Source organism: Lissotriton helveticus, chromosome 10 (genome assembly GCF_964261635.1).
Source record: "Lissotriton helveticus chromosome 10, aLisHel1.1, whole genome shotgun sequence".
Taxonomy (NCBI): domain Eukaryota; kingdom Metazoa; phylum Chordata; class Amphibia; order Caudata; family Salamandridae; genus Lissotriton; species Lissotriton helveticus.
Window position 1 is genome coordinate 1044658122 of NC_136071.1, and position 14072 is coordinate 1044672193.

Genomic DNA, 14072 nt, shown 5'->3' on the forward strand with positions numbered 1-14072 from the left:
GTCGGGAACCAGTTCTTGCAGATGTCACACTTGAAGCGGCTGACATCGTAGGGCTGCTGGTGCATGGTGCACGCACGCCCGCAACAAATCCTCGCGAGACCTAACTTTATGGACACCCTACGGAAATACGACAAATTGTTGTGGTCATAGAAAAGGGACATTCATTACAGGACTATCACACAGGCAGATGTACTGCATAACGAAATGTACCGCATCGCGTTTAGAAGACAGAGGAAGCACCAGAAAAAAGACGGTGGCCACATGGAAATAATACTACATCACCATTGATTAGCAGCACTGGTATCTAAGGAGGCGCGATGCCTGTTAGGCGTGATTTTGCATTTCACTGCGGTGATGCGAACCACCACACTGTAATGCGTTAGTCTAATGCCAGATGCGTGGTTCTTGGCAGGGCTCAATTAGGTGGCGTGGATTTGGACTTTTATTTCATGGGGTATAAAGTGGACTTTTGTCTATTTTTCTTCGTTAAAATAATATGGGCTGTTTATTTACCTTCCGGTAAATTTCTGAACAATTTGTTAAACTAAATTGTATTGTTGCATTATGTGCGCATGCAGGGAAGAACGAATGTCTGGCAGACATGCACAAAATCATCCTACGTCTCAGTATTAACTTCCCCACTTCTAAGCCCTTCTAAGCCGTCATTCCAATCCTAGAATGACTTACCTGTTTGCTTTAAAATCACAGTTAGTAAAACAAGTGCTTTGCGAGCCTGTATCAGTAACAAAGGTTTTAAAAGGACTTGTTTTCATGTAAGGTATTGCTTTTCCTATTGCACAGAAGGGATAAAAAACATCTCCAGATAATAATAGGGTTGACAGGATGGTGCGATAGCAGAAAATGTAAACGTGTGGATCTGGGCAGAAAGTGCTTGATATGTTATTTGCATAAGAATATACTATATATTTTTTTTGTTATCCTCCATTAGTTATTTGTAAAGAAGGGGGAAGAGAAGCGCTCATCGACAGCATTCATAGGTATATGTATTATGAGCTGCCATTGAAAGGAAGTGGAAATGCGCTTTAGATGTTGCTGGTATTGATGGATATTGTGCGGCCTTCGCTGGTCTGATAGTGACTGGAGAAATGCTATGTTGTAACTGTTCTTTTAATTACATGAATCATGCATTCTCTCTGGTGTTTGTCCTTGGGGTACTTGCTGACTGGTGCTACACATGGGATGAGGTTTGCCTTTGACAGGAGGGATGGTTTAGTGGGGTACATAGTGTAAATTAATGTTGGCATGAGGTAACAAAAATCAGACCATTTGTACATTTAATATTATTATGTGCATCATGCAGAGGATGAAAAGTAGCAGGAATGACTTTGATGCTGTAGAGGCTAGCAGGAATAACTGTTTTGGCTTAGTCAGTTGAAGGGATTGTTTAACATGTTTTAAACTACTACAGTGGCATTGGGGAGGGCAGCAGCTGAAAGGCTCAGTCTTTACTGGTAGGCAGTCACAGGGTTACAGTGACATCTGAGGGGTGCTTTTGAAGGCGTCTGGAAATGCATAACTGCAGGTTTCGTAGGGGTGAGCGTAGAATTAATGGATGCGTTAGTAGCAGGCATGAAGGCAGGGGCCTGTGTTTGGAGGTGCTCAACTGAGCAGGCTTCGCTTCAAGGTGGTCCTCATCAAGTTGGAGGATGTGTTTGGTGGGCCGGCTGGAGGCAGTGTTATGTAACTTTTCTGGAGGGCGCAGCAGCAGTATTTACTGATGTATGTAAATCGACCAATGAAAGGGTGGATGTGACCAATGGAGGAACCAGAATCTTTTTTTTATGGCTGGGGTGAGCCCCTACAGTATTGCGGGTCGCTGGCCTGAAAGCGCTTGACTAACGTGGAGAATGGGGGACCCCCCTCCATAAACTTTGCAGGGGGGCCCCCTCAAGATTCGTTAAACCACTGATGTTACATGGGTCCATTCCAAACCTACTGTTTTCAGAATCTAGGAAAGTAATAGAAATAGGTTTCATGTTCTTCCATGCCATGTTTTGACAACCAGGGAAGAGAGGCTGTACTCAACATAGAATACAACTGCACACACAACTGCGATTTTAAACCACAATTAAGCACTCCCCACAGCTTCTTTTTTTTAAGCTCTTAAAGCAGTTTCTGTGCTTGTCATTTCAATGCCTTTGGCCCCTAAGAACACAACGGGAATCGGACAAGCAGATTGGAAAAAGTGTTTTAGGGATACAGTATTATGAATGTATATTTTTAGTAAGAATCCTGACTGAAAATAGAAGGGGAGAAATGAAGCATAACAGGACCTACAGCCACAATCATCAAAGCCATTACATATATTCTGAAGGAGATATTCATGGTAGGCGCAGTTCATGCTCATTCTTTAAGTATTATTGGCAGCCAGAAATATTGTCATCATTGTTCAGTTGCTGCACTTTATTCGGGGCAATCTCTATCAGGTCTCAACGCGATGCTGTGCCCTTCTCCACCTTCCATTTGTTATGGGATTTGGCTGCCACATATTGTTTCCTAGGTAACCGCACTCCATCTTAAATTGCATGGAAGATGAGCAGATGAGGTGTTTTGTAAAAAGAAACCGATAAAGTGGCCACTATGCACTTCATAACACATTTTTTCGTTTTATGTACAGGTCTGCACAATATTGATTTTCTTCTTTGCTATGCTTCTTTACAGAGAGTGAATCTGTCCTTCGATTTTCCATTTTATGGCCATTTCCTTCGTGAAATTACAGTGGCAACTGGGGGTAAGTGGCTTTCTAGCAGTTTACATTGTGTAGAGTGACAAGGTCAGATAATACAGAAATTGGAGCTTTAGATGTCAGGAGGTGATGAAGCTTGCATTAGAAAAACTTGTTTCCACATCAATATGATAGCAGCCACCGGCGAAGAAAACGCCGAGAGAAAGGCACCTACAGGGTAAGCATGGATAACTGTTGGTTGGTGACTGTTATCTATGACTGGAATATAATAATTGTTTATTAAGGAAAGGGTGTGCATTTAAAATCGATAATTGTTTATTGTAATCACATTGCATGTTCACACAAATGCTTTTCTTGATTACATAGTAATAATTTTCTGTATTAACCTTGATCCTTGGACACGTGGTGAAGGGCTCCCTAAGAAATAATATTATTATGACCTTGCCCCCTACTTATTCTCACTGTAACTTCTGCAGCATCTTATTCAGCAAAATACTTTGTGGTATACTTTCTCACTGAGACACAACCGGTTTCAAACAGTAGTGTGTTCACGTCATGTCAGGGCCGGCTATAGTGTTGGCGATTCATGATGCAACAATATTTGTTGGCTACCCTGCAAACTTTGATTTTTTTCTGAGTTTTATGGTTTCTTGTATACATCAGTGGTCATTTATTCATTGCAGTGCTGAGTTTTGGCCATTGTCCAACTCAATATTGGCTACTGGCAAATACAGTGCTTAGTATTGGCCACTGTTCTCCTCACACGCGGATGGTTACCAGTGGCAGCTTTCTCACCCCATCATTAATTACAACACTTAAGGGCATATGTACCAGAAAGTGATAGAGCGCAGCGTTAGCCTTCTTGGCCTAATGCCATGCTCTGCCACTTCTGAAACTCAGTAGTAAACAAGAAAAATGCCAATACTGTGCACTAGTTTTCAATCAGTTGAAGAAGACACTCCTAGTCGCTGCCTCAAAAAAAGACCACTTTTTCAGTCAAAATTACTCATGGAAAGTTAGAAATTATTATTTTTTATTTTACTTTTGCTTGTGGTTTAATTTGTTTTTTGTATTTCTAATTTCTAATTTAAAACACTTGTAGAGCGCAGCGTACACCTTGCGGTTTCTTGGCGCTGGAGGTTCAGAACTGAGGGGGAAAAACCATGGAAGGGTGGAGTGAGTATTAGGCGGGGAAAGCCTGGCTGAAAAGGAAAGTTTTCAGGTCTCTACGGAAGGAGAGATACTGAGTTGCGGAAGAACTTTATACATGTAAATGTCTGTACATCTATTTACAACATCAAACTATCATCGTAATTAGTAATAGACGAGGAATAGAGTTCTTTGGGGGGCAAGAGGAAATACATATAAAAGTGGTTTGTCACAATACTAACAACACAAATAGACATAAGACACGTGTACACAAGACAGTGAACATATATCAAAACATTTCTGATACGTGGTGGTAATTGGTGTCAGTTTATTTCAAAGTAATCGCCAAAGTTAGATTGCTGTCTTTTATGGTGGAACTAGAGCCAAACCTATTTACAATCATAGGAGTGGTATAATGCAATCAATGAGCTCCATAGATCAACACAGTAATAAAGACCAAACTCTATTTCGCAATCATTTCTAATCACTCTAAGTTATACATGAATTGATTTAGAGCCAAAACTTGGCACCACACACGACTACCACCTCGGTCGACGCGTTTCGAATCCTAAATAAGTGTAAAGGATTCTCTTCAGGACCAAACAGAATTAATCTGTCGCTGGTTCTTAGTGGAGTTAAAGTGGTGGAGGTTCTAGTCAGTGGTAAGTATCGGTATCCTGTCCAGCTATAGGTCAAATTCTCTTTGCACCCTCGGTGTTAACACACCAGTTGACGTTGTTCAGTAAATTTTGATTATTTCCCGCAATTTGTTTTGTCAAAGAACGTCCGTCTCTTCCTGATTACTCCGCCATCGTGTGTTTATCGCGTAAACACACGATGGCGGAGTAATCAGGAAGAGACGGACGTTCTTTGACAAAACAGGACAGGATACCGATACTTACCAGAGGTGGTAGTCGTGTGTGGTGCCAAGTTTTGGCTCTAAATCAATTCATGTATAACTTAGAGTGATTAGAAATGATTGCGAAATAGAGTTTGGTCTTTATTACTGTGTTGATCTATGGAGCTCATTGATTGCATTATACCACTCCTATGATTGTAAATAGGTTTGGCTCTAGTTCCACCATAAAAGACAGCAATCTAACTTTGGCGATTACTTTGAAATAAACTGACACCAATTACCACCACGTATCAGAAATGTTTTGATATATGTTCACTGTCTTGTGTACACGTGTCTTATGTCTATTTGTGTTGTTAGTATTGTGACAAACCACTTTTATATGTATTTCCTCTTGCCCCCCAAAGAACTCTATTCCTCGTCTATTACTAATTACGATGATAGTTTGATGTTGTAAATAGATGTACAGACATTTACATGTATAAAGTTCTTCTTTGAAATACAAAAAACAAATTAAACCACAAGCAAAAGTAAAATAAAAAATAATAATTTCTAACTTTCCATGAGTAATTTTGACTGAAAAAGTGGTCTTTTTTTGAGGCAGCGACTAGGAGTGTCTTCTTCAACTGATTGAAAACTAGTGCACAGTATTGGCATTTTTCTTGTTTACTACGTAGTGGGGCAGCCTTACTGTGCTTACTGCCAAACCCGTTTAGTTTCGTGACTTCTGAAACTCAGGGCTGCACTGTATTCACAACAATACGGTGCACCCCTGCATTTCCCCCTGTGCTGTGGGGAATGATTGTTTATGTGCAGGAAGGGACACCTTCCTACACATAAACAATCTTAAATGGTGATTTGTAACTTCTATGTGTGCTGCTTTGTGCAGCACACATACAAGTTGCAACTCGTCTTTTTTAAATTGATTGTTTATGTGCAGGAAGGGACACCTTCCTGCACATATACAATTATGCATGGCGTTTTGCTGTTTTTATGTGAGCTGCGCAATGCCTTAATTTTGGCACTGCCCCTTATTTACCCACTCTTGGGTATTGCGGCAGAACGCCCACCGCAACACCCATTGCCCACCCGTTTCACGCTAAGTATAGCGTGAAAGGGGGCCTTATTTACAAGGCAGTGTTAAGCCACTTTAAGGGGCCTATTTAAAAGCCCCTATCACCACATAACGTCATTTTTTTTTAGGTTGTGGGCTTAGCCTTATTTACAAGGTAGCGTTAAGCCACTTAATGTGTCAGAGTTCTACAGCCAACAAAAACAGGTTAGAAATAGTAGGAGGAAGGAGGTAAAATGTTTGGGGATAACCCTGAAAAAGGAGCCAGGTCCAACAAAACCCCCGTCCACGCTAAACAATACCTCATCTGGTCAAGCCACCGCCCTGTGGCATAAAGTAGGGCATCTTAGTAAATTTCCTCACTGTATTATGCTTTTCTCAATAAATATTATATGCATGTTGATTGGAAATAAACTCTCACCAAATTATTTCTGTTGCCACCTTAGGAGAAGTATCTTTACGACTGGCTATCTTTTTATGTGGGGAGTCTCTGCCACAAGTGTGGAGGCTCCGCAGTCATAAAGATACTACTCATAAAATACTATTGTGAATTGGAAAAAATAGTAAACTTACACAAAAGTGTAAGTTCATCTTTTTCTTTTTAACCACATTGGTGCTAAGGCAATTCCCTCTGGGTGCTGAAATTCAGATTTTCCCTTGTTCATGACAAGGTCAGCTCGTCATAAGCACAGCTCCAGTGCACTGCATGACGAGCTGACCTTATCATTAGCATGGAAGGGGTTAAACCAGTACACCATAAAGCACTCTTTATTAATATTGATAAATAAAATGATTGTTTGCAAAATGAAATTTGAGTCAAAATCTTGGCAAGGGCTAGTCTAAATAGCTGTAGCTGTCAACTAGAGCACAACAAAGGACAGCGAGATGGAAGACAACCAGTAGTTTTCTACATGTATTTATGGAACAGCACAGATAAGATAAACTAAATGACATAGCTAACGATATACTGTGCAACGTCTACTTAAATGTAACTGTTAGAAATGGAGTCTCTAGTTGGCAGAGGTATGCACCCTGTCCAAGTAGGGACCACCACTCTAGTCAGGGAAAGTCAGATACACATTAAAAGATAACCTGTGCTCACCCTCTGGTAGCTTGGCACAGAGCAGTTGGGCTTATCTACAGAGGCAATGTGTAAAATATTTGTGCAACACACAACACACATACACATAGTAACACAATGAAAACACCACAAAAAGACTTCACATTGGTTTAGAAAAAAAGACAATAATTCCAAATATATATCCAGATGAAAATGACAAAAATCCCATAAATTGAAGTTGTGGTATGAATTTTTAAAGAACAAAAATGAGTTCTAGCACTAAGAAGCATTATATGCCAATGGGGGTTACACAGTCACACTGGACCGGGTCTACTGAGCGAATCACTAGTTCCGGTTCCAAAGGCGATGCACTGAGTTAATCCATGCTGGAGGTGCTATGTGTTGATCTTCTCCAGACAGTACCGGCGATACGTTGATACTGAAGCAGGGGCCCCTATTGCAATGCCATCACCACCCCTTTTTCTGAATCGTTTTTTGGCCACTATAGGTGTGGCAGGGTATACTCAGACATGAGTCCCTTGCTCACTGCTCCATCAGGATTCAAGCAAGCCGGGCCGACGAGGCTGAAATGCCAGAAACCGGTCCCCGGTAGCTTGTATCCTTTCTGGTGAAGAATTGGCTTGGTAGTTTGGTCTGCCCTGTTCCCATGATGCACTGGACCAGGGACAGACTAATTTGCATATAGCCAGGTTCTGAGCTGGGATGGGGCAGTGAGCTAAATAACGGTGATGGATCAAGCCCTGATCTTTGGACTGGGTAAGAGTGGTCTGCTTAATTCAGACACTCTGTTCATCACCACCCCTTTTTCTGAATCGTTTTTTGGCCACTATAGGTGTGGCAGGGTATACTCAGACATGAGTCCCTTGCTCACTGCTCCATCAGGATTCAAGCAAGCCGGGCCGACGAGGCTGAAATGCCAGAAACCGGTCCCCGGTAGCTTGTATCCTTTCTGGTGAAGAATTGGCTTGGTAGTTTGGTCTGCCCTGTTCCCATGATGCACTGGGCCAGGGACAGACTAATTTGCATATAGCCAGGTTCTGAGCTGGGATGGGGCAGTGAGCTAAATAACGGTGATGGATCAAGCCCTGATCTTTGGACTGGGTAAGAGTGGTCTGCTTAATTCAGACACTCTGTTCATCACCACCCCTTTTTCTGAATCGTTTTTTGGCCACTATAGGTGTGGCAGGGTATACTCAGACATGAGTCCCTGGCTCACTGCTCCATCAGGATTCAAGCAAGCCGGGCCGACGAGGCTGAAATGCCAGAAACCGGTCCCCGGTAGCTTGTATCCTTTCTGGTGAAGAATTGGCTTGGTAGTTTGGTCTGCCCTGTTCCCATGATGCACTGGGCCAGGGACAGACTAATTTGCATATAGCCAGGTTCTGAGCTGGGATGGGGCAGTGAGCTAAATAACGGTGATGGATCAAGCCCTGATCTTTGGACTGGGTAAGAGTGGTCTGCTTAATTCAGACACTCTGTTCATCACCACCCCTTTTTCTGAATCGTTTTTTGGCCACTATAGGTGTGGCAGGGTATACTCAGACATGAGTCCCTTGCTCACTGCTCCATCAGGATTCAAGCAAGCCGGGCCGACGAGGCTGAAATGCCAGAAACCGGTCCCCGGTAGCTTGTATCCTTTCTGGTGAAGAATTGGCTTGGTAGTTTGGTCTGCCCTGTTCCCATGATGCACTGGGCCAGGGACAGACTAATTTGCATATAGCCAGGTTCTGAGCTGGGATGGGGCAGTGAGCTAAATAACGGTGATGGGTCAAGCCCTGATCTTTGGACTGGGTAAGAGTGGTCTGCTTAATTCAGACACTCTGTTCATCACCACCCCTTTTTCTGAATCGTTTTTTGGCCACTATAGGTGTGGCAGGGTATACTCAGACATGAGTCCCTTGCTCACTGCTCCATCTGGATTCAAGCAAGCCGGGCCGACGAGGCTGAAATGCCAGAAACCGGTCCCCGGTAGCTTGTATCCTTTCTGGTGAAGAATTGGCTTGTTAGTTTGGTCTCCCCTGTTCCCATGATGCACTGGGCCAGGGACAGACTAATTTGCATATAGCCAGGTTCTGAGCTGGGATGGGGCAGTGAGCTAAATAACGGTGATGGATCAAGCCCTGATCTTTGGACTGGGTAAGAGTGGTCTGCTTAATTCAGACACTCTGTTCATCACCACCCCTTTTTCTGAATCGTTTTTTGGCCACTATAGGTGTGGCAGGGTATACTCAGACATGAGTCCCTTGCTCACTGCTCCATCAGGATTCAAGCAAGCCGGGCCAACGAAGCTGAAATGCCAGAAACCGGTCCCTGGTAGCTTGTATCCTTTCTGGTGAAGAATTGGCTTGGTAGTTTGGTCTGCCCTGTTCCCATGATGCACTGGGCCAGGGACAGACTAATTTGCATATAGCCAGGTTCTGAGCTGGGATGGGGCAGTGAGCTAAATAACGGTGATGGATCAAGCCCTGATCTTTGGACTGGGTAAGAGTGGTCTGCTTAATTCAGACACTCTGTTCATCACCACCCCTTTTTCTGAATCGTTTTTTGGCCACTATAGGTGTGGCAGGGTATATTCAGACATGAGTCCCTTGCTCACTGCTCCATCAGGATTCAAGCAAGCCGGGCCGACGAGGCTGAAATGCCAGAAACCGGTCCCCGGTAGCTTGTATCCTTTCTGGTGAAGAATTGGCTTGGTAGTTTGGTCTGCCCTGTTCCCATGATGCACTGGGCCAGGGACAGACTAATTTGCATATAGCCAGGTTCTGAGCTGGGATGGGGCAGTGAGCTAAATAACGGTGATGGATCAAGCCCTGATCTTTGGACTGGGTAAGAGTGGTCTGCTTAATTCAGACACTCTGTTCATCACCACCCCTTTTTCTGAATCGTTTTTTGGCCACTATAGGTGTGGCAGGGTATACTCAGACATGAGTCCCTTGCTCACTGCTCCATCTGGATTCAAGCAAGCCGGGCCGACGAGGCTGAAATGCCAGAAACCGGTCCCCGGTAGCTTGTATCCTTTCTGGTGAAGAATTGGCTTGGTAGTTTGGTCTGCCCTGTTCCCATGATGCACTGGGCCAGGGACAGACTAATTTGCATATAGCCAGGTTCTGAGCTGGGATGGGGCAGTGAGCTAAATAACGGTGATGGATCAAGCCCTGATCTTTGGACTGGGTAAGAGTGGTCTGCTTAATTCAGACACTCTGTTCATCACCACCCCTTTTTCTGAATCGTTTTTTGGCCACTATAGGTGTGGCAGGGTATACTCAGACATGAGTCCCTTGCTCACTGCTCCATCAGGATTCAAGCAAGCCGGGCCAACGAAGCTGAAATGCCAGAAACCGGTCCCTGGTAGCTTGTATCCTTTCTGGTGAAGAATTGGCTTGGTAGTTTGGTCTGCCCTGTTCCCATGATGCACTGGGCCAGGGACAGACTAATTTGCATATAGCCAGGTTCTGAGCTGGGATGGGGCAGTGAGCTAAATAACGGTGATGGATCAAGCCCTGATCTTTGGACTGGGTAAGAGTGGTCTGCTTAATTCAGACACTCTGTTCATCACCACCCCTTTTTCTGAATCGTTTTTTGGCCACTATAGGTGTGGCAGGGTATATTCAGACATGAGTCCCTTGCTCACTGCTCCATCAGGATTCAAGCAAGCCGGGCCGACGAGGCTGAAATGCCAGAAACCGGTCCCCGGTAGCTTGTATCCTTTCTGGTGAAGAATTGGCTTGGTAGTTTGGTCTGCCCTGTTCCCATGATGCACTGGGCCAGGGACAGACTAATTTGCATATAGCCAGGTTCTGAGCTGGGATGGGGCAGTGAGCTAAATAACGGTGATGGATCAAGCCCTGATCTTTGGACTGGGTAAGAGTGGTCTGCTTAATTCAGACACTCTGTTCATCACCACCCCTTTTTCTGAATCGTTTTTTGGCCACTATAGGTGTGGCAGGGTATACTCAGACATGAGTCCCTTGCTCACTGCTCCATCAGGATTCAAGCAAGCCGGGCCAACAAAGCTGAAATGCCAGAAACCGGTCCCTGGTAGCTTGTATCCTTTCTGGTGAAGAATTGGCTTGGTAGTTTGGTCTGCCCTGTTCCCATGATGCACTGGGCCAGGGACAGACTAATTTGCATATAGCCAGGTTCTGAGCTGGGATGGGGCAGTGAGCTAAATAACGGTGATGGATCAAGCCCTGATCTTTGGACTGGGTAAGAGTGGTCTGCTTAATTCAGACACTCTGTTCATCACCACCCCTTTTTCTGAATCGTTTTTTGGCCACTATAGGTGTGGCAGGGTATACTCAGACATGAGTCCCTTGCTCACTGCTCCATCAGGATTCAAGCAAGCCGGGTCGACGAGGCTGAAATGCCAGAAACCGGTCCCCGGTAGCTTGCATCCTTTCTGGTGAAGAATTGGCTTGGTAGTTTGGTCTGCCCTGTTCCCATGATGCACTGGGCCAGGGACAGACTAATTTGCATATAGCCAGGTTCTGAGCTGGGATGGGGCAGTGAGCTAAATAACGGTGATGGATCAAGCCCTGATCTTTGGACTGGGAAAGAGTGGTCTGCTTAATTCAGACACTCTGTTCATCACCACCCCTTTTTCTGAATGGTTTTTTGGCCACTATAGGTGTGGCAGGGTATACTCAGACATGAGTCCCTTGCTCACTGCTCCATCAGGATTCAAGCAAGCTGGGCCGACGAGGCTGAAATGCCAGAAACCGGTCCCCGGTAGCTTGTATCCTTTCTGGTGAAGAATTGGCTTGGTAGTTTGGTCTGTCCTGTTCCCATGATGCACTGGGCCAGGGACAGACTAATTTGCATATAGCCAGGTTCTGAGCTGGGATGGGGCAGTGAGCTAAATAACGGTGATGGATCAAGCCCTGATCTTTGGACTGGGTAAGAGTGGTCTGCTTAATTCAGACACTCTGTTCATCACCACCCCTTTTTCTGAATCGTTTTTTGGCCACTATAGGTGTGGCAGGGTATACTCAGACATGAGTCCCTTGCCTACTGCTCCATCAGGATTCAAGCAAGCCGGGCCGACGAGGCTGAAATGCCAGAAACCGGTCCCCGGTAGTTTGTATCCTTTCTGGTGAAGAATTGGCTTGGTAGTTTGGTCTGCCCTGTTCCCATGATGCACTGGGCCAGGGACAGACTAATTTACATATAGCCAGGTTCTGAGCTGGGATGGGGCAGTGAGCTAAATAACGGTGATGGATCAAGCCCTGATCTTTGGACTGGGTAAGAGTGGTCTGCTTAATTCAGACACTCTGTTCATCACTACCCCTTTTTCTGAATCGTTTTTTGGCCACTATAGGTGTGGCAGGGTATACTCAGACATGAGTCCCTTGCTCACTGCTCCATCAGGATTCAAGCAAGCCGGGCCGACGAGGCTGAAATGCCAGAAACCGGTCCCCGGTAGCTTGTATCCTTTCTGGTGAAGAATTGGCTTGGTAGTTTGGTCTGCCCTGTTCCCATGATGCACTGGGCCAGGGACAGACTAATTTGCATATAGCCAGGTTCTGAGCTGGGATGGGGCAGTGAGCTAAATAACGGTGATGGATCAAGCCCTGATCTTTGGACTGGGTAAGAGTGGTCTGCTTAATTCAGACACTCTGTTCATCACCACCCCTTTTTCTGAATCGTTTTTTGGCTACTATAGGTGTGGCAGGGTATACTCAGACATGAGTCCCTTGCTCACTGCTCCATCAGGATTCAAGCAAGCCGGGCCGACGAGGCTGAAATGCCAGAAACCGGTCCCCGGTAGCTTGTATCCTTTCTGGTGAAGAATTGGCTTGGTAGTTTGGTCTGCCCTGTTCCCATGATGCACTGGGCCAGGGACAGACTAATTTGCATATAGCCAGGTTCTGAGCTGGGATGGGGCAGTGAGCTAAATAACGGTGATGGATCAAGCCCTGATCTTTGGACTGGGTAAGAGTGGTCTGCTTAATTCAGACACTCTGTTCATCACCACCCCTTTTTCTGAATCGTTTTTTGGCCACTATAGGTGTGGCAGGGTATACTCAGACATGAGTCCCTTGCTCACTGCTCCATCAGGATTCAAGCAAGCCGGGCCGACGAGGCTGAAATGCCAGAAACCGGTCCCCGGTAGCTTGTATCCTTTCTGGTGAAGAATTGGCTTGGTAGTTTGGTCTGCCCTGTTCCCATGATGCACTGGGCCAGGGACAGACTAATTTGCATATAGCCAGGTTCCGAGCTGGGATGGGGCAGTGAGCTAAATAACGGTGATGGATCAAGCCCTGATCTTTGGACTGGGTAAGAGTGGTCTGCTTAATTCAGACACTCTGTTCATCACCACCCCTTTTTCTGAATCCCTATTGCAATGCAGCAGTTTTGGGTATGATGCTCAGATTCTTCTCCCGCAACAGGGTCGATGCACTGTTTCTGCTACATGGAGACTGGAGCTGAGTCAATATCTCTGGTGTGAGTATCTGGATCCACTTTCAATGAACCAGGCATAGGAGCAGGGGTTGAGACTTTGATAGCCCTGAGTCTCAAGCAACAGGAGGCAAGTCAACAAGCCCTTGAAAATCACTTTGGTGCAAGGCAGAGTCCAATTCTCCTCATCAGAGTCAGAGAGCAGCAGACAGCAGGGCACCTCAAAAGAAAAGAAGGCCTTCCAGGTCAGCAGTCCAACAGAGTGTCAGTCCTTGATGCAGTACAGCAGTGCTTCTGATCCTGTCTAGTTGTAGGTTGAGATGTGTGTGTGGTTTGGTGGAGTAAGAGACCTAGTACTTCTACCCAGTTTTGCCTTCGAACTGGGCGTGACTTCAAAGAAGGGCCTTTGAAGTGTACGGAGGTCTTTTCCGCCTAGCCCTGGCACCTGACTATCATTAGGGGGTAATCAGCCCTTTGTGTGGGGATAGGGCAGTGCCTATTCAAATATAAGTCATTGTCCCCTTTCTCCCTTCCTGCCCAGGAAGAGCCATCAGAATGCATATGAGTACTCAGACATATTTAACCTTCCTGTGTTTGTGGCTGTCTAGAGGAACAGCAACAAGTGTAGCTGTCACCCACCCCAGATGTGTAATGGTGACAGGCTGCAGGCACACAGAGCTGTGGGGTGGAGAAATGCCCACCTCCTAAAAAGGGCATTTCAAACCAGTAATGTCAAATCCAGCTTTACTAGTAAAGAGGATTTATCATTACTATTTCAAATATGTAAAACATGAAACAGCTACTCCTT

The 14072-nt window shown here is 45.2% G+C and overlaps 1 protein-coding gene across 1 annotated transcript in view; it reads left to right on the forward strand.

The window, feature by feature from the left end:
• PLXDC2 (plexin domain containing 2) overlaps positions 1-14072 on the forward strand; it is a 1000652-nt gene that overhangs the window by 212187 nt on the left and 774393 nt on the right. The window contains exon 3 of the mRNA XM_078663746.1: positions 2683-2752. Within this exon, the coding sequence (XP_078519872.1) occupies positions 2683-2752 (70 nt within the window). The remainder of the gene's footprint in view (positions 1-2682; positions 2753-14072) is intronic.